The sequence below is a fragment of the Monodelphis domestica genome, chromosome 7 (genome assembly GCF_027887165.1).
Source record: "Monodelphis domestica isolate mMonDom1 chromosome 7, mMonDom1.pri, whole genome shotgun sequence".
Lineage (NCBI taxonomy): Eukaryota > Metazoa > Chordata > Mammalia > Didelphimorphia > Didelphidae > Monodelphis > Monodelphis domestica.
In genome coordinates, this window is record NC_077233.1 from 141,087,831 (window position 1) to 141,110,052 (window position 22,222).

The window sequence follows — 22,222 nt, forward strand, 5'->3', positions numbered from 1 at the left end:
AATCAATGAGTCATTTCCATATCAGGTATGAGTGGGAATTATTAGAACACAAATTAAAATGAAGACAAAATCAAAAATAAGGGTAAGAATTAGAAGACATAGTATTCAATTAAAATAATTATACTATGACCTCTTTAAACAAGCTATTCATATAAAAAAAATGGGAAATGGATAAAGGAACAGATACCCACACATATCATCATCCTTTCCTATGGAAATTTAATTGCTGTAAAACACTTGCCATAATGAGGAGACCAAAAGTTCAAAAACCACCTTAACTAGCAAAGCACTTGATTACTTTTCAAGCTAAAAATATGGTAGTCATACTGATTTAAAGCATAAAATTGTTTGCATAATTTCACAAAGGATATAGGTAAAAGATTATGAGCAATGTTTCCTCAAAAATAGTGAGAGGTAGTAAGGGGGAAAAGATTTTTCTTTTTCAAAAACTGTGTCATTAGTCCCTGTTAAGCTAGACTATTCTAAAAGAAGCCATAACTACTACTACTACTGCTACTATTATTACTACTATTATTATTATATATGGTCCTGTGCAAACAACATGAAAAATGCTCTCATTTAATAGAATTGTCTGGGACACTGTGCCATGGTGGGAAAGTAGGTACTCCAGAGTACCATCATGAGGATGCTTCTGGGGAAGCTGCCATGGCATGAATTCATATTAGCTCATCCAAAGATATTGAATGTGTCCAGAATTTCCAATTTGATTCAATTTAATTCAATTCAATTCAATTCAATAAACATTTATTAGGCTTCTACTATGAGCCAGGCACCATGCTAAGCACTAAGGATTTAAAAAGAGATAAAAAGAGAGTTTCTGCCCCCTCGAGGAGCTTATAATCTAAATGGGGAAACAGCAAGTAAGCAAATATATACACACTATGAGCTATAGACTGGATAAATAGGAAATAATTAATCAAGAAAAAACAATGAAATTAAGAGGAGTTAGCAAAAGCTTCTTTTAGAATTCTTTAGAATTTCATCTGAAACGTAAAGGAAGACAAGGAGGTAAGTAAGTAGTTAGAGCAGAGAATCAAGAGTATTCTAGGTATGGAGGACAGCCAGAGAGAATTCTCTGCACTGAGAGATGAAGTGTCATGTTTGTAAAACAGTCAGGAGATCAATGACACCTAAAGATCAAAGAATATTTGCTGGGGAGTAAGGTTTAAGAAAGGGAAGACAGGAGGAAGCTAGGCTATGAAGGACTTTGAATGTGAAACAGCATTTCATATTTGATATTGGAGGCAATGGGAAGCCCCTCAAGTTTACTCAGTCAGGGGGTGACATGATTAGACTTGCATTTTGGGAAAAATCACTTTTTACTATTAGAAACTACTTTTTATTACTAGAATGAATTATAGTAGGGAGAGGCTTGAGGGAGGCAGACCCACTAGCAAGCTATTGCAGTGATCTAGGTATAAGGAAATAAGACCCTGAACTTTGGAGATGGCAATGTCAGAAGAGAGAAGGGGGCATACTGGAGAGATACTGTAAAAGTTAATTGGCAACAGCTTAAGTATGAGAGAGACTGAGAAATCTGGATGACTCCCAGGTTGTGACCCTGAGGGCTTGGGAGGATGGCATTGCCTTCTACATTAATAATGAAGGTAGGGTGGTGGGAACTTTTAGATGATGAGTTCTCTTTTGGGCATATTGAGTTTAAGATATCTACTGAACATCCAGCTCAAGATGTCTAAAAGGTAGCTGGAGATAGGAAGTCAGTGTAGAGATTGTGGCAAGATTTGAAAATCATTAACATAAAGATGGTGATCAAATCTAGGGCAGCTGATGAGATAACTAAGGGAAGTAGTTTAGAGGAAGAAAAGAAGAGGGTACAGGACAAAATCCTGAAGGACACCTATGGCTAGAGGGTATAATCTGGAGAAGAATTCAGCAAAAAACTCAGAGAAAGAGTGGTCCAATAGATATGAGAACCAGGAGAGAGTAGTGTCCTGAAAAACCTAAAAAGAGGAGAGTGACAAGGAAGAGAGGGTAACCACCAGTGTCAAAGGCTACAGAGAGGTCAAATAAAATAAGAATTGGCTTTCTAAATTCAAAACTAAAGCAACTGCCCGCAATTATTTATTGATGTTCTTGTGGGTAGACAACTGAGAAGGATAATTGGAAACTGAGGGAAAATGGGTGAGGGAGATAGAGAGAGAGAGGAAACAATAAAGGAAGAAAGACTCAGAGACAGAGTTGAATAACATGGGCTCCATCATATGTACTCCTCTGATGGTAGTATATATAGAGAGAGCTGCACATGTTCACAATCTTTTATTGGAGAATCCAGGAATGTAGAGTGGGAGGTAGCTAATGAAAATGTGACATGACATAGGATTTAACATTGGCTCAATTGACAACCACATAATCATAGAGGAGGAAGTTAATCAAACATGTGACCTGGTATGGAAAGTGGTCTAACAAGGAGGTAGCTAGGACCCTGTGGCAGCTAATGTCCTGCCCAGGAATTCTTTTGTCCTTTGGACTGAAGATTTGGAAATACAATAATCAAGAAGTAACATGACCATGAGTCAGGTACATGAGCACATAGATTACAATATCAAAACATCAATAATATTTTCAAGATGATAACATAACTGGGATGCTACAAAAGTTCTGGGATAAAAGCCCTATTGCCCACTTTGCTTACTTATCTGTTCAAAAGCACTTAAAAATGATTTGGGATGAAGCCCCTAAACCCTCAAAAAACCTATAAGAACTATACTTCTTATTTTGCTCCAAAAGAAGTACTCGATTGACTAGAATTCATTGTAGCCTTAATGCCTTTCCTCCAAGGCATCTCAATTTATATTTTAAGATCATACAAGATTTTTTTTATTCTGATTTACTTTTTACTTTTATTTATTTTTTAATTTTTATTTGGTCATTTCCAAACATTATTCATTGGAAACAAAGATAATTTTCTTTTCTTCCCTGCCCACCCTTCCACCACCTCTCCCATAGCTCACACATCATTCCACTGGGTATCACATGTGTTCTTGATTCAAACCCATTTCCATGTTGTTGGTATTTGCATTAGAGTGTTCATTCAGAGTCTCTCCTCAGTCATATCCCCTCCACCCCTGTAGTCAAGCAGTTGCTTTTCATCCGTGTTTTTACTCCCATGGTTTATCCTCTGTTTGTGGATAGTGTTTTTTAGATCCCTACAGATTGTTCAGGGACATTGCATTACCACTAATGGAGAAGTCCATCACCTTCGATTGTACCACAATGTATCAGTCTCTGTGTACAATGTTTTCCTGGTTCTGCTCCTTTCACTCTGTATCACTTCCTGGAGGTTGTTTCAGTCTCCATGGAATTCCTCCACTTTGTTATTCCTTTGAGCACAATAGTATTCCATCACCAACATATACCACAATTTGTTCAGCCATTCCCCAATTGAAGGGCATCCCTCATTTTCCAATTTTTGGTCACCCCAAAAGTGCAGCTATGAATATTCTTGTACAAGTCTTTTTCCTTATTATCTCTTTGGGGTACAAGCCCAGCAGTGCTGTGGTTGGATCAAAGGGCTGACAGTCTTTTATCGCCCTTTGGGCATAGTTCCAAATTGCCCTCCAGAATGGTTGGATCAATTCACAACTCCACCAGCAATGAATTAATGTCCCAACTTTGCCACATCCCCTCCAGCATTCATTACTTTCCATAGCTGTTATGTTAGCCAATCTGCTAGGTGTGAGGTGATACCTCAGAGATTATAAGAAATGTGGAACACTTTTTCATGTGCTTATTAGTGGTTTTGATTTCTTTGGCTGAAAACTGCCTGTTCATGTCCCTTGCCCATTTATCAATTGGGGAATGGCTTGGTTTTTTGTATAATTGATTTAGCTCTTTGTAAATTTGAGTAATTAAACCTTTGTCAGAGGATTTTATGAAGATTGTTTCCCAATTTGTTGCTTCCCTTATGATTTTAGTTACATTGGTTTTGTTTGTACAAAAACGTTTTAATTTGATGTAGTCAAAATAATTTATTTTACATTTTGTGACTCTTTCTAAGTCTTGCTTGGTTTTAAAATCTTTCCCTTCCCGAAGATCTGACATGTATACTATTCTGTGTTCACCTAATTTACTTATAGTTTCCTTCTTTATGTTCAAGTCATTCACCCATTCTGAATTTATCTTGGTGTAGGGTGTGAGGTGCTGATCCAAACCTAATCTCTCCCACACTGTCTTCCAATTTTCCCAGCAGTTTTTATCAAATAATGTCTTTTGTCCCAAAAGCTGGGGTCTTTGGGTTTGTCATAAACTGTCTTGCTGAGATCATTTACGCCAAGTCTATCCCACTGATCCTCCTTTCTGTCTCTTAGCCAGTACCAAATTGTTTTGATAATCACTGCTTTATAGTATAGTTTGAGATCTGGGACTGCAAGTCCTCCTTCCTTTGCATTTTTTTTTCATGATTTCCCTGGATATCCTTGATCTTTTGTTCTTCCAAATGAACTTAGTTATGGTTTTTTCTAATTCAGTAAAGAAGTTTTTTGGAAGTTCAATGGGTATGGCACTAAATAAGTAAATTAATTTGGGTAGGATTGTCATTTTTATTATGTTAGCTTGTCCCACCCATGAGCAATCAATGTTTTTCCAATTGTTTAGATCTAGTTTTAGCTGTGTGAAAAGTGTTTTGTAGTTGTGTTCATATAGTTCCTGTGTTAGTCTCGGCAGATAGCATACAAGATTACTTGATATATGCAACAACCAAGATAACTTTGAACATCTATTAATATAGCTAAGCATGAAACATAAAGATTTATTATGCTCACCAAAGACATCTGCCACTGCCATAATAGATGGCTACTGTGGAGCTGAGATGAAAGACATTCCCTTTATATGTTTTTATTCATAAGTGAAATTCACAGGAACTCAAAAGAGTTCAACCTAATAATTCATACATGAAAAACCAAGTAGATGGAAATATCTATTGTGTAAACTATGATATATAGTTGAACAAACAAACCATTGAGCTGGTTCTTATATAGATGTTGCAGATGGTCAATTAACTGGGCTTGAAATTGGTCAGGAAGAAGAGAGCAAGTTGTGTTGCATTTGGAAAACTATACAGTTCTTTCATGTGAGTGAAAACTTCTCTCTGAAACACAAACCTGTCTATTTTTAAACCAGTAATCTTCCAATACTGTCATATGATTACAAATTATGGAATACTACAATCTCTAGGCAAACAAAAATATATAGGTTGCCAAAAGGGCAACTGAGAGATATGAGACTTGTAAATAGCTCACAGGTTGCCAACCACAAATTGGGCACAAGAAACAGACTAAGAGATATCAGAGGATGCATGATTAAAAAAGGACATAGACCACTCACCTAGTAAGACCAGGGCAAATCAGACGGAAAGTCCATATGGTTTCCATATAATGGTAAGAGTTTGAGACAAACCTGGCCAACATATCTGGTGAACCTTCTATGGAGGATTTAAAAAAAGAAGATGGACAAGAGTTGGAAAACTAGGTTGGGATCTGAGCTATTAGTTATTGTTCCCTCATTGATTATGTCATACACACATTGAAGTATTATTGTACAGAGAACTGAATTATCTTTTTAAGTAGCCACATCACATCATGAACTGAAGTTTAATGTGTCAATCTCACTCCAAATGGTCTTTCATAACTACCTTCTCTCATTTTATACCAGTGCAATCAATGTTTTTTTAACAGTACAAATGTGCTTTTATTTTTATGTAAAGTGTACAAACTATTTAAAAAAGAATAAAGTAAAATGTTAAAACTTGCTTTGCAGCAAGCAGTGAGGCCTGCTGTTCTCCAACTATGAATGGAACCGCCTAGAAACCAAGGGTTAATCTTGATGCATTAAACTAGTTTAAGGGTGGAGGGGGTCCTTCCCCATTCTAAAGCCAAAATGGCTAAGACATTAAAGCTACAGCAAGCCACCTAAAATCAGTCTTCTTGCAAAAGCTTTAACACTTTCATTTTCAGATCTTTCACAAAAATCTGTGTAGCTTATGTCAAGTACCGTGGCACCCCAAGCAACACCACTTGCAACTTTAAACAAGATTTTCCAAGGTAGCTACACAACAGTCTCAAATGCCAATAATGGCCATTTCTTAGTACAGTCATTTTACTGTGTAGCATTAAAAGTTCCAGATTTTCCTGGTGGGGCAAAAAAGTCAAATAATTGCAAGTCCTCAGTTCATCTAGAAGTCTGCATCCAAGGTAAAAGAATTTTCAGTTGGACTTGACATCACTCCCATTCTCTGATATTCTCCTACTCTCTTCTCGAAGAAGTTAGTTTTCCCTTCCAAAGAGATATCCATAAAATCAAATAGATTTTCTGCTCTAAAAATCTTGCTAAAAGCTAGTTCCAACATAAGTCTGTCTGCTACAAATTCGATATATTGCTTCATTAAAGTGCAATTCATTCCAATCAACTTTACAGGCAAAGCTTCAGTCAAAAACTCCTGTTCTATTCTAACAGCATTGACGATCATTTCTTTCACTTTTTCCTCTGAAGGCTTGTGTACCAGGTGTTTGAACATTAAGCAGGCAAAATCACAATGTAAACCCTCATCTCTGCTAATAAATTCATTTGAAAAAGTTAATCCAGGCATTAAACCTCGTTTCTTGGGCCAGAATATGGATGCAAAAGAACCAGAAAAGAAGATTCCTTCAACTGCTGCAAAAGCTGCAACACGTTCACCATATGTTGCTTCTTTGTCCCCAATCCATCAAGGCCCAGTCAGCTTTCTTTTTAACACAAGGTAGTGTTTCAATGGCATTGAAGAGAAATTCCCTTTCTTTAGGGTCCTTAATATGTGTCAATAAGAAGACTATACATTTCAGAATGTCTATTTCCCATTGCAATTTGGAAGCCATAGAAGCAGCGGGCTTCTGTTACCTGTACTTCTTGGCTAAACCGCTTCAACCAATTTTCATTTACTATGCCATCACTTGCTGCAAAGAACCCTAACACGTGAGATATGAAGTACTTCTCGTCAGACTTCAAAGTTTCCCAGTGCTGAATATCCTTAGAAAGATCCACCTCCTCAGCTGTCCAGAAGGAGGCCTCTGCTTTCTTATACATGTGTCAAATGTCATGGTACTCAATGGGGAAGATGACAAAGCGCCTGGGATTCTCCCTCAGGAGTGGCTCATCTTCCTTGCTGGGGCCAGCTGGCCCATTTGGTGCTTTGGCTTTTACCGGCTCCGTGGGTTCCTGAAAAATCTTTCTTGCTGTCTTACTGGCCAGAACTCTAGTGCTATTCAGGGACGGAGGTGTGTTCTCCTTATGTGTAAGCTGGAGTGACTTTAGGGGGGAATGGTGAAGTTGCTGCTGGTGGGGGGAAGGGTGAGGGGGGGAAAAGAGCGGAGTGCGAGAGGACAGCATGGCGGCGGCGGGAAGGCAGACAGGTAAGGCGGGAGCAAGCAGCAGAAGACGAGTGCGAGGGAGCAGCTGGAAAGACTTCTGATCTGACAGGTACGAGCTGAAGCATTCAAAGTCTTCAAAATCGCTATCAATGTTTTTAATACAAGAGGAATGCTTTACTTTTCATCTTGTTGGTTGGGATCATAGTTCCAGCTTTCCAAATCAAATTGCTTTTCTCCTTATTAAGAGATATGACAATTTAGTAAGTTTGGGACAAAAATGGAACTATTTAATTAATATGAATTCCTATTGACTGAGATGGATAAACTTATCATTATCTCTCAGATTTGTATTTACCTTCTCAGAAATCAAATTCATTACTACAAATGACTAATCACAGTTCTGATGAAGTAGATAGGGTAAAAATCATTTGCTTCCCCTATTTTACAATTGAGGTCATTGAGACTCATGTAGCAAAGAGGGAAGGTAAAATAAATATGTGAAAGAGCTAGAACTGTCTGAGAAGAAAATGAGATCATGAGTTTTAAAATGTACAATTGCCATCAGCTCTGTTTAAATAAAAAATGAAGTCATTACTACATAACAAGCATAATAGCATGGGCCTTATAAACATTCAGGACAAATATATCTGTCAACATTCAGCCTTCTGTCACTCTGCTACATCCATGGATACTTCTATAAGGATATATGTAATTTAATCACTTTAGTAGTCCCCAATTCCTTGGCTATTGCTTTTATTTTTCATCTCTTCATGTTGCTTCACACACTCACCTTCTCTTAACATGATTTAAACATAGTTTAATAATTTAGTCATATTAGTAAATGCATAGTATCAGTAGAAACATTAATCACTTGCAACATGGGTTGACCATTCCATCTAATGGGTCTTCTGCCTTCTAAGGAAGAAATTTGAATTTGTGTGCAGTTCATTTCTTTTTTCTTAAGAGAAGGCTAATTAGAAATCTATTGTCTTATAAAACACCTGAGGGTGCCTTCACCCATAATCTTCCATTTTGTTAGAAATATTGTAAATCAGAGTATTCTCTAAATCATGACTCATAAGGGAGTTTGATTTCTCTATTTTTTTTCTAATCAAATAGATGGCATATTGAGTTCAAGTATAGATCATTTAATTAAATTGCAATGTAAATAAAACAACAATAGTCAAATCCCCAGTGCCTGGAGTTCACAATCCTACATGTGTGCATATGCACACACACTCAATTGGAAGAACAAATGTGCAAAAATTGTGTGGATCACATATAAATGGGGAATAGACATGACCAAAGTTAACACATGACAGTTTGTACATGCAAGGAACATGTGTGGTCAAGGAACAAAAATGGAGAGGCAATTCAGACCTCTATTGCTACAAAAAGCTGCTGATAAATTCTACTAAAGTATTCACAGTACTCTGATTGATTTGCTGCTCCCTGACAAGCATTGTGTCTCATCTGTTCTCTGTTAGGCATTTCCTCTCCTCCTAAGTATGCATCATTTCTGACTGGTTAGTTAACTAGCTTTTTGGCTATCTCCATCATCCACTGGAGAATTCTATAGTTAACATATCTCACTTCTAAAAGAAGGGCTACAGCTCTTTTGACCTACTAAAACAAAATCTTCACAGTCTTCAACATATGGAAAGAAGGCTTATAATGCTTTTATCTTCATCTATCATCTATTCATTTAGTATGCTCTCAACTTTCTACTGTGCCTCATTTATACTGCTCAAGTGAAATGCTGTCTTCTGAGCCAACTGCAACTTGGTCCCCATATTTTAGGTGCTGTAATTAATAAAGCTTTTTCCCATAGGGAGGGCTCCAGCTTTCCTAAGCCAGTCTTCTTTGTTAATATCTATCAAGTTTTCTTTATTTCTACATGGTTAGTCTTCTCAGTCAACATCTGTAAAGATCCCTTTAGATTTCTAAGTCAATCTTCTTAGACAATATCCTTCAGCTAGATGTAACAGTAAGTAACAGAGACCAGATCTATTCTTTGAAATCTCCAAATTTGCTTTATTTGCCCTCTGAACTTTTTTCTGAATTCTCCTTTAAACTGTCATGTCCTCTATTCTTTGTTCTAAGATTCTCAATTCAAATGTCATCTAATTTATTGTAAGAAACCTTTTTCATGGCACCTAGATAGCACAGTAGATAGAGTGTGAAGCCTAGAACATTGGGAGGACCTGGGTTTAAATTTGGTCTCAGACACTTCCTATCTGTGTGACCCTGTATCCTTAATCTTGGTTTCCTAGCCCTTGCTCTTCTATCTTAGAGTTGTCACTAGGACAGAAGGTAAGGGTCCAAAAAAAAAAAAGGGCCAATTTCATATTTCTGGACTTATCATACTCATTGACTGAAATAAATACCCTCAGGTCTCTATTTCCTCAAATGTAAAAGGTGCTAAATGATACCGGGTCTGAATATTGTTTAATTTAATTATACTCTGTTTCATGAAATATAACAAATGCTTTTGTTATACTTACCTATATATATCTTTGTTCTTCTTTAGGTACCTACATACTCTACTCTGAGTGTTCCCAGAATTCTTTCTGAGGGTCTTCTTGTGCTCCTGTCCATTCCTGTAATCAAACACTAATTCAAGGCATGTTCAAGTGCCCAAAGACACAATGGGGTATTATATAATTATCACAGGTTTAATGCCAAACATGAAAGGCAAATAGGTAGATCCTGCTGCTACTGTGTCTCTCCCAGTTCTTGTCTTTTCATTTTCAAAACCTTTAGTTTAGAAAATAATTATTATATATGCTTGTCATCACAGTCAATAATGTAATCAGAGTCCATAGGAGGCCATTATCATCAATTACTTTTCCCATCTGTATTGAATCAGGAGTTGTTACACTTCCCCATACCAACTAATTAATAGCATTTGATTTTGTTTAGTGTTTTATTAAAGGTTGTAAAACATTTTGTAAACATCTCATTTAATTGTTACTATAGTCCAAGAATCATGGCAGCACTTAGCCCAGTATCTGATACATAGTAGGCAATATAGATTAATAATAGCTTAATAAATATTTATTTACTGACTAGTAGTTTTGTTTTTAGTTGTGAAGAAGCAGAAACAAATGATATGCTCAATGGCTAAAGAATGGCTAAACCAGTTTTGGTACACAACTATAATAAAATATTATTGTGTAATAAGAAATAATGATTATCAAGAATACAGATAAGAATAGAGACTCTTATATGGACTGATATAGAGCAAAGTAAGCAGTACTAGGAAAACTTTCAGTAATTATAACATAAATGGAAAGAACAAAGATATGAATGATGTATAAATTATAAGGACCAAACTTGACCGTGAAAGAGACTGAAAAAAATTTCCATCTTTCTCTTTACAAAAGTAAAAGACCAGCTTGGCCCAAAGAAGAAATATGAGAAGATAACTCCATCCTTCTTCCCATTTCCTTACCCTTTGAAGAAATAGGTTTATATTAGAGTTTATAGGTATGGAACACATTGTACAATTTCATTCTGTTAATTTATTGATCAATTAAACTGAATTTATTTTTCTCTTTTTCCTATTTAAAAAAAAACAACCCTTGTGAGAGGAGATAGATATTAGGAAGATAAGGGATAAGGGGCAAACTGAGGCAATATAAAAACAAGAGACATTAATAAATTGCACTTTAAAAGGAATGTGTATGAGACAACAGATTATGAAGTTCAATTGAAGTGTTGGATGGTTTTCCTACACTGTTTTTTCATTGCTTGAGACAAAGGTGAAGGAGGAGATAGTAGGAGAAGGAATATGAGTGATATGAGATGAGGAAAAGTATAGAGGAAACCATTGGAGATTTAAAGGATGAAAAGATTTTCAAAAGCTCTTATAGAGAGCAGGATAGTGAAACAATAAGGCATTTATGGAAAGATTGCCTAGCAGCAGGAAGGGCCCAAATAAGGTTGTGTAACATAAATTTAGAGTAAACCAATCCAGAATGTTTACATTGTTTTCTCCACCTTCCTTCACTAATACATGTATAGGAGAAAAGGAGGTGAATCATGAGAATGACCTAAAGTTGAGGCTTAGCAGTGACAAATCAGTGAAATGTTAAAAGGATGGTGTAGAGTTTAATTGGTTCACCACTGAGCCCAGATGGGTAAAAAGAGGTGAATGTTGCTAATGTGGGAGCTATGGACTGGGAGAGAATTGAGGGATCCAGGGACTAGAGGTCATGATGAGGATGAAGAATCAGTAAGGGAGAGAAATGGCAGAGATAAAAAATTAATAGGTTGGAGTTAAATAAGGGAATTCACAATTATTGAATATAAAGATGGTACATTTTTGAGTAATTATAAGTTTAAGAGTATGGCCATCATTATGTGTGGCTGTGGTGGGATAGAGGGGTAGGTTATAGATAGTGAATAAGTTGAGAAACTGAGTGGTTAATGTGTTTGAATGATGAAGTTCCCTACTATGAATATTCTGATATGTACAGGATCTTTCTTTGATGACCCCTGATCTCCCTGCTTTGGATATAAACCTAGCAGTGGAATCTCTAGGCAAAATAATATGGACATGCTGGTCACCTTCATGGTATAAATCCAAATGCTTTTGAGCACAGTTGGCCCAAGTCATAGTTCTACCTACAGTGTATTAGTGTGGGCCCTGCATTCTTAGTGTACTACCATTTTTCAGATACCAACATCCAACATAAGATGATATCTGTATATAATATACATAAAAAAGTTTCAAATAAAACCTTGGTGATTAGAATTCCCATTCTCCTCACTCGCCCATCACATTCATGCATACCTTTCCTTTCTGGATCATTAGCTTTCACTCAGTTTGGAATTGGGTTTTCCGTTCTTCCTCATTGCCAACATGTGTCCTACTAGCTATGGATTGTTTCTCCTGTTAGGACACTGAAAAGGCTATTAAACACATAGAATTAAAGCATAAAATTCTTGATTTACCATCAGTAGCTTTCAACAGATTTCTCACTCCAAGAATGGTATGATGTGTGTTTCCTCTTCTATATATGGAGCTTGTAATATTTTACTGCTTATCTCACTGAGTTATGAAGAAAGTACTACATAAACTTTAAATTGCTATAGAAATATACATTATTATTATTATTATCATTCCCCTTTGGGTGGTCTATGTCACTGTTTCTATAGCAACCCCTTTGTGCTCCCATAGCTTTCTTTCCATGTGACACATGTCTCTTGAGAGAGCCTTTCTTTATAAAACACAACTGTAAGTTGAAAATGAGAAATCCCAGGTCTTAAGGTTGGGGAAGGGCAGGAAGCTCAGCATTATAGAATGTCTGATCTGGAAGAAATCTCAGAAGCTATCCAGTCTTACTTGTCTTTGAAGAGGACTACACTCTATAGCTTACTGACCAGCTAGTTTTCTAGTCCTCATTTGAAGTCTGAATTTTGTTTTCAATGCTGAGAAGTTCACTACCTCCTGAAGTATTTAATTTCACACCTTTTCCATTATATTAAATTGAAATTTACCTTTTTAAAATTTCAACCTATATTATTGCAGTTTCTTCTCTAATTCTATTCTTTGGGGTTAAGTAGCACATACATAATACATCTTTCACTTGATACCCTAAAATACTCTCTGATATATATTCATTAGTCTCTTCTCAAGCTTACCTATACCCAGATACTTCAGCAAATCTTTGCAATGTATGGTTTTAAATCCTGTCATTATCCTGAGCCCTCCTCTGGGTATACATATGCTGGTCAATGTCCTTTCTAAAATGTGGTTCTCAGACTTCTGGTTCTGGAACCAAGATGGAAGAGTAGAACCAAGGAAGCTCCAAACCATCATGGGAACCCCCTCCAACCAATCTTAAAATAATGCCCCCAAATGAATGCAAGAGTGAAAGAACCAACAAGGAGACAGAGTGAAAAGGGATTTTTAGGCAGAGAACATCTGGGAAACTAGGGTAAAAGGGGAACACAGACAGCAAGAGGCTATAAAAAGGAGTGAGGAGTGAGCCAAAAGTAAGCCACACCCCACACCCCACATCTGATGTTCCAGGTTCTAAACCTGAGCCCAAGGCAATATCCAGACCCTGGGCAGATAGAGGTCCAAGCCTAAGCACAAACCATAATTCCAAAAAAACCTGCTCTGGGATCTGGAATTCTAGCCCAGAGCAGTCTGTGCTAAAGAAGCCTGATCTGTGTAGGTCTAGAATAAATCCAGAAGTCCCAGGCAGGGCCTGTGATGAGGACATAGAAACCATATGTAGTAGTTACTAGACCCAAAGCTGGGCACCCTGACTCTTTCATCAAAGGCTCAAGGGAAAGGCAGTCTGCTGTGTGTATGACCTAATCAAGCCCATAGTGAAGCCAAAAGCTTCACCCAAGTCTAAGGTGATAATGTCAGGCATCAGCAGTCTCAAGGGTTAATTGAATCAGCAGTGGGAGATGGCTCTCAGAGTTTCCAGCTCTCAAGCCATCATACTATCTTGGCAGAACTAAAACTGCCAGAAACCCAGAAATGAAGCTAAGGGTAGCATCAAGGAAGGATTGAAGCTTAAGAGAGTACCCTAACCTCCCAGAGAACAGAGCCTACCTATAAAAAGTTTAGGAAAATGAACAGACAACAAAATGAAGCATCTAACTATAGAGAATTTTTTATTGAGACAAAGAGTAAGGTGAAGACACAGAAGGGGACAGTGAAAGCAAAACTAACATATGCAAAGTACAAAAGAAAAACATGAATGGGATATAGATACTGGAAGAGTTCAAAGAAGATTTCAAAAAGCAGTTAAGAGAGGCAGAGGAAAAACGGGGTAGACAAAAGAAAGCAATGCAGGAAGAAATGAGCCAAATGAAAAAAGAGACTCAAAAGCTGATGGAGGAAAATCATTTTTAAAAATTAGAATTGGGAAACTAGAAGCTAATGATTTCATGAGATATCAAGAAGCAATCAACCCTAACCCTAAAAAAATAAAAATAAAATAAAAAAGAAGAAAATATGAAATAACTCATTGAAAAAACAAGTTACCTGGAAAATACATCCAGGAGAGATAATATAAAAATTATTGAAACTACCTGAAAACCATCATTTAAAAAAAAAGCCTGCTTATTATAATACAAGAAATTATTAAAGGAGACTGCCCAGATATTCTTGAACAAGAAAATAAAACTAAAATTGAAAGAATATACAGATCACCTCTAGAAAGAAATCCTCAAATGACAACCTCCAGGAATATATAATGACTAAATTCCAGAACACCCAGTCCAAGGAGAAAATACTGCAAATAACCAGAAAGAAACAATTCAAATACCATTGAGCTACAATCAGGATCTGTGAATTTCAAAACTATTCCACCCTAATCAGACCATTCTTTAGAAGATCTAATTTAGCTATTTCCTGAACAATAACAATATAGATACTTGGAATAACAGAATCAGGTCTTGGAAACTACATTTCTCCTCCCTTCTTAGTTTAACAAGATTAGGAAGGTCTGCATTAAACTCAAGATTTAATTATCTGAGAAAATGACCTTCAACATACATGTGCAAAAAAAAAAAGGACAGACCTCTGGGCGGTCCTAAGTCAAGCTTGAGCCACCATTTGGCACATGTGAGATGCAGGAAGTGAGGTAGAGAACAGCCTCTGGAGTTCTTGGGACTTCCTGTGAGGAGGGCTAGAGCTCAGTTTGATCCTGGAGCTTGAGTTTGGAGGAGCTCCACAGACAGCTTTCCTTCAGACAGGTCATGTGAGTGATAAGGACTGACCCCTTTCTCTGCCTTGGCTTTCTAAGGCCTTACCACCCTCTTTGGCTCAGCCAGAGCCAGAGTGGTTCTGACTTAAACTCCTTTCCTTCTCTCTCCCTCTAATATTTTCTTCTTCCTGTTGTAATTAAATCACCATAAAAATTTGGCAGCTGACTTGGGTATTTTGTTATTTGAGATTTCCCTTGGTGACCATTTAAATTTAGATTTTTTCAGTCTCAACCATAATATTCACCCTTTACAGTTTGGCTGACCATGCCAGTGTGGTGAAATACCCTCAATCTTCTTAACTTTCCTAAACTTTTTTCTACGGTGACTATTTTTTCTTAGCTTATTTTGATCAACTACACCGGTTGGTGTATTTTTTTTCTTTTCTCTCTCTCTCCTTAAATTAGATAGAACACAGCTGTTATAATCTTAGCAACAGGGCCCTAAGGTCCTGGCTGGGAGAACTGTTTTTAAATCTCCTTTCCCTTAGGGAACCACTGCCTAGATTAGGAGTGAAAAAAACCTGTAGATAGTTTTGGCTTTGTCCTGTTCCCCATGTGTTTTGTGAAGACCATTAGAAAAATATATATATAAAGAGAGAGAGAGATGTATATAGATATATAGATATATAGATATATAGATATATAGATATATAGATGAGTATGCACAAAGATACTTGTGCATGATAGAGATTTAAATGGAAAAGTCGATGGACAGACAGTCCCACTCTCTTGGCTTTGGAAGCCTGGGTCCAGTGGCATGAAAAATCGTTACGCCTGAAGACTTCCTCAGCTGCATTGGGTGGCCGTGTTGTCCTTTGTGCTCCAACACGCCCTAAGCACTCCACAGTGCTTTGCTGCATCACCATCTCAGCCATTGAACCTTCTTCTTGGTTTCTTCCGCCTGTTCCGCCAAAGCAGTCTTCACATGATGGGTGAGCAAAGCCCTAGTTCACAAGGGGTCTATGACCCGATGGCTACCCTAACAAGGTTTGGCCGGCCTGTCGAAGCCATTGCCCAGGGTGTGGCCACTGCCACATGCTAGCAGCTACTGGGAGCCACAAGTGAGAGCTGAGTGTCAGGTGGGGGTCAGAGGCTGGAGAGCTGCCCTAGGAGGGCACGACAAGCCCTCCGTACCAAGGGTGCTACCCCTCCCTGAACACCCCATACACCCCGAGTACTACATTCTTTGACATTTATATGGCAGTCGAAGAATTAGGGACACTGAGGAATACAGCATACCTCCAATTTTTTACATTAATAGATAATGTCATTTTTGTACTCCTCAGCACTGTGTTTAGAAATGCTAACATATAAAAATTAATTGAAGCTGAAATTCAGAAAATCACTCAAAAAACTGAGGATAAAATGCAAGCCTGGTTAGAAGATCTAAAATGTTTCTTACAGGATCAATTAGCAAACATCCACTCTACCAGAAACAGACCTGTTTCTGAACCTTTGAATGAGGAAATTTCCTTAGCTGAAATAGAGATGGAAAACACCTTCCCTATAGCTCAGTTAACAGACTGGCTCTCTCATTGTCAGCAACTCTTGGCTGAATTTAATCCCCAAAACCCTTCCCCTGAAATCCCAGTTTCTCCTCTTCCTTCTCCTACACAAAACCAAATTCCCAGCCCAAAGGAGATCTCATCCTCCTAGAGAAACTCATCCTTGTAGAACCGACCCACAGGTACAAAATTCAACTAGAGGCCTATTTCCTCTAAGAGAAGTACCTGAAATAGGACGGAATGGGGATGTGGTGACTTTAAGGCACAATATACCATTTACTCCCCAAGAAACACATGAATTTACATGAAATGTTCCTACATATGAAAAAGATCCCTTTCTGGTAACGAAAAAGATGACAGACATTTTTTCAATATAATCCGTCTTACAAAGATGTTGAAAACTTGCTATAGCCTTTTTTAACTGAATGTGAGAAAAATAAAATATAACAACCCTGAGGATTATCTACAACTATACCGCTGTAGGGAGGCCATCCTTACAGCAATGAGGGAATGTGCAGACAGTACAGATAAGTGGATGGAACTTGAAAAAAATTAAGCAAAATGAGGAAGAAACATCCTCAATATTCATGGATAGAATAATTAAGTTTGGGGGTAGATACCTGGATTTTGACCTATCTAAAGAAAATAGCTTAACAAGTTGTCCAAGATGGCCAGAGATGGACCTTGAAGAATTGTGAAAAACAGCTATATATATTTTAAAGGGAAAGAAAGAAAAGGAGGAAGAAAATAACAATGTCATAGAGGAAATGAAGAAAGAAATGAGATGTTTAAAACATAAGGTAGCTAAAATAAAAAAGTGGGCATGATAATGAACCAATGACACTTGACCTTCTCCAGAAATCTAATTATCAATCCATTACCTGCCACTTCTGTGGGAAGAAGGGCCACAGAATGGTAGAGTATAGAGCTTTTCTCAAGATTATCAGAAGGAATACTCAGTTTAATAACAACTACAGAATTGATAATTATAGAAATAATTATAATTATGACAATGCAAACCTCAACTTTAGGAATGATGACTATAGGAATAGATATTGGGAAAATGATAACTCAAATCAAATGACTCCACAACAATATAACTTAAGTGGTTCTCATCCAAAAATTACTTGAGGTTCTAATGTCCCTCAGGGGGGTTCACTTCAGGGGGGTGCCCAAGGAACTTCCCAAACACAATGAAGGTGTGGGGGAGCTGGGGCACAGGAATCAGAGGATACAACCTTTGATTTTGGGGACCCTGATGTCCTACTACCCATTGTCCTTATCCACTACCCCTCCCCATACTCATGAATCCCATGTTTCTTTAAAGGTGGGTAACACCTATTATGATTGTCATTTAGACAGTGGAGCTTCCTGGTCTGTATTAAAGAGAACACCTGATTTACATTGTTATTCTGTTGGCTCAGAGAATGTAATGGGAGTTTCAGGAATATCCCTAAAGAGTTAGAAAACTTCTCCCTAGAATGGATTCTGTAGGACCCGTAGAGGTACATGCAATTAAATATTTTTTTCTCTCTCTCTGCAGTAATATAAGTTTAATATATACATATTAAAATATATATACATACTTGCTGGGGTGTATGGGGTGCTCAGGGAGGGGTAGTATCTCTTGTATGGAGGGTTTGTCATGCCCTCTTAGGGCAGCTCTCCAGCCTCTGACCCTCACTTGACACCCAGCTCTCACTTGTGGCTCTCAGTAGCTGCTAGCATGCGGCAGCAGCCACACCTTGGGCAATGGCTTTGACAGGCCGGCTAAACCTTGTGAGGGTAGCCATCAGGTTGTAGACCCCTGGTGAACCAGGGCTTTGCTCACCCATCATGTGAAAACTGCTTTGGCTGAACAGGCGGAAGAAACCAATAAGAAGGTTCAACGGCTGAGATGGTGATGCAGCAAAGCACTGTGGAGTGCTTAGGGCGTGTTGGAGCACAAAGGACAACACGGCCACCCAATGCAGCTGAGGAAGTCTTCAGGCGTAACGATTTTTCGTGCCACGGGAGCCAGGCTTCCAATGCCAAGAGAATGGGACTGTCTCTGTGCATTGACTTTTCCACTTAAATCTCCATGCACAAGTGTCTTTGTGCACACTCATCTATACACCATAGATGAAAACGCACAAAGACATTTGTCATCCTCAGTTACCGAGAGACTGCTACTATACTATACATACTTGCTATAATATCAATACATACCCCAAAGCTTTAAACTGTGGGAACCTGCCATTTATTGATAAAATGTTATGGGACTATGATTAATATTTGTCTGATTCCAGGAAATGGGATAAAAACAAGGATCACAGACTTAACCTGAATAGTGCCAAGAGAGCACACAGGAAATACTAATGTGTACTTGAGGTTGCGATGCTTAACATATGTTAAGTTGTAGGACTTCCTTGTATCTACACTCTTTATGAAGTACTCATACAAGTACCAAAATTTGACTATCATGCTGGCTCCCTATATTCCTGAGAATGACTAAAAATCAGAACAGGGAATGACACTTCCCTATCAAAATAGAATTCTAGTTCCATTCCTTCTTATAGTATGGCAACTTCCTATAGTCTTGGCTGCAAATGGGTAAGTGAAGTATTACTGCATTCTGTCCTACAGACTTGTGGGATAGAAATTACTTTAAATTTGACCTGTACAAGGGCCCATTATGAATTTATTCTTGCTTACTCAACATTTTATATACATAGATTTGGGTATTTTGATTCTGATTTTGAATTTTATTTTTTCTTTCTCCCAAAAGTTTAACTTTCTTCTAAATTTTTCCCTTTATATATATTTTTGTTTTGTTTTTTGTTTGTTTTGTTTTTATTGTTTTTGAAATCTTTTAATAACTGACTCACACACACCCTTAACTCAACAATGCATCCTGAGTTGAACTGGATGTTTTTTTTTTTAACACCCACTTCATGGGGGTATTGTATTTTAATAAAAATCCAAGATTTTGAAATTTTTTTGTTCAAGAAAGATTCTCAAGGAAGAAGCTTGCTAACTCCTAAATCCAGAGAATGAAGTGTTGCAGAAAGATGCCAGAAAAAAACCTACATTACATCAAGATCAAGAATGAACCTTGGGGTGTGGTTGATTGAACTGAAGGTTGATCGAATTTATTTTGAATGTTCACTCTTCTGCCAAAGAGGACTGCCCCCTAATTGGCTTTGTCAATGTGTCCAGCAAAACATTGGTTTTGTTGTCTCTCTCTCTCTCTCTCTCTCTCTCTCTCTCTCTCTCTCTCTCTCTCTCTCTCTCTCTCTCTCTCTCTCTCTCTCTCCTATTTTCCCTTTATCTCTAACTATTGTAATTTCATAGCTGATATGTTTACAAGACCCATCAGAGATACTAGTCTTCCTTGGGCCTTATGGGGGGTTGTGAATTTAAAAATTATTCCACCATAATCAGACCTTTCTTTAAAATATATGATTTAGCTATTTCCTGGTCAATAACAATAGAGATACTTGGAATAACAGAATCAGGTCTTGGAAACCGACATTCTCCACCCTACTCAGTGTAACAAGATTAGGAAGGGCTGCACCAAACTCAAGATTTAATCACTTGAGAAAATGGTCTTCAACAGACATGTGCAAAAAAAAAAGGACAGTCCTCTGGGCAGTCCTAAGTCAAGCTTGAGCCACCATTGGCACATGTGAGATGCAGGAAATGAGGTAGAGAACAACCTCTGGAGTTCTTGGGACTTCCTGTGAGGAGGGCTAGAGTTCAGTTTGATCCTGGAGCTTGAGTTTGGAGGAGCCCCTCAGAGAGCTTTCCTTCAGACCGATCATGTGAGTGATAAGGACTGACCCCTTTCCCTGCCTTGGCTCTCTAAGGCCTTAATGCCAGCTTTGGCTCAGCCTGAGCCAGAGTGGTTCTGATTTAAACTCCTTTCCTTCCCTCCCTCTTTCCTTTTCTCCCTCTTTCCTTCTCTCCCTCTCTCTCTCTCCCTCTAATATTTTCTTCCTCCTGTTGTAATTAAAACACCATAAAAATTTGGCAGCTGACTTTGGTATATTATTATTTGGGATTTCCCTTGGCAACCATTTAAATTTTGATTTTTTTCAGTCTCAACCATAATTTTCACCCTTTACAACACTTGATTCACAGCTTGTAGAAAAGATAACTACCTTTATGTCAACCAAATCAGGGTAATACAAAGGAATAATTGGCAGGGAAAGAATGGGAAAAGAAAGTGGGAAAAGGGTGGTACCTCCCTCTATCTAAAACCCTTTTCCCTCCCTCCTCAAGTTTGGGGGGAACTCAGGCCTTGGCAGCCTAAGCCCCCTGAGAGAAAGTCCAGTTGGCTGACCCGCTGACCCTGGGTTTGGCCCTTTGGCTACAGTTCAGACCCAGAGCAACAGGAGCTGAGGTAAAGTCTGACAGAGATTAAAAATGCCTTTCTCAGGTTTTCTCTTTAATAGTCTTTTTCAATTGGGAAATGTTGGGGGGAAGGATTTCCAGTCACAAACCTGAAAAAGTGGGTAACCCTCAGGAGAAAGTTTTATTCTACCATCTCTCTCCAGCTTTTCTAAACTGAGAGACCAACTGCTCTTCCAGCCAGAATCTTCTGTTCGTCAAGATTCCAATCTTCTAGGGCACCTCCCCTGTCGAGGTGATCAGATGAACACACTCTTCAGCCTGGCACTTTTCTTATTTGCCAGCCACTATCACATGGGTAGAGAAAATCCTGATCAGGAACCCATAATGCAGAAATTTATTGAAGTTTCCACAATGGGTCCCTAGCAGAAGTGAAACCACATTATAAGAATTAAAAATCAAAATAAGGTAGTATTTTGGCCTTGTGTCTATTTCACATAGTATAATGGGAGGAACATTACATTAGAATGTAAAAGATCACTATCTATGTGGCCTCAGGAAAGTTTCTTTCACTCTCTGGACCTCAATTTCCTCTTCTGTTAAATAATCTTGGACTATATGACTTCTAAGTTCTCTTTTCACTTTAATGTTTTGTGATTGCAAGATTTAAACTCTTCATAGCTAAGGTCCCATTATCCCTAAATACAGAATGATATCTTCCCTCCTATAAAGTATGTAAGGAGGTTGAATCTTTAAGTTTCCTTCCAATTTTAAATCCTTATTATACCATTGAACATGTTCATTAATGCACGCACTAAGAGATTGTCCCTCCAACACCATGCATTGATCCAACATTTGGAGATTTAGGTCTAGTTTTATTCTCTGAATTTTAACATACTATTTAGAGAACTGGAATTAGTTGAGGCAGAATAAACACAATAACTGAAAATAGAAAATCAGCCTCACAAGTTAAATTATCCTCACCCTCAAATCACTATATACTCTATGTATATATGTGGGTGGATGGGTATAGTTGTATATGTGTTCAAGTGTGCATGCATGCATGTGTGTGTAGTACATGCTATTTCTCTAGCTAGACTATAGTCTCTTAAAAGATGAGATCTCTTTCCCTTTTTGATCCCCAAGAATCTGGGAAGAGTATTTAACACTTTTTAAGCACATAATATATACTTGTTGGTTGATCAATTGATTAGTTAGAGAAGATGGATGAAGAATAAGAAAATTTTTTCTAAGAATAATGGTGAAA

General features: G+C 37.8%; 1 protein-coding gene across 1 annotated transcript; it reads right to left on the minus strand.

The window, feature by feature from the left end:
* Positions 1 to 6,013: 6,013 nt before the first annotated feature.
* On the minus strand, positions 6,014 to 7,335 carry LOC100616951 (ribonucleoside-diphosphate reductase subunit M2-like). Its single transcript, XM_056804399.1, is given in 3 exon segments — positions 6,014 to 6,743; positions 6,745 to 6,825; positions 6,827 to 7,335. Coding segments are annotated over 3 exon segments (885 nt in total). The 5' UTR covers positions 7,099 to 7,335; the 3' UTR covers positions 6,014 to 6,211.
* Between the last annotated feature and the right edge of the window lie 14,887 nt (positions 7,336 to 22,222).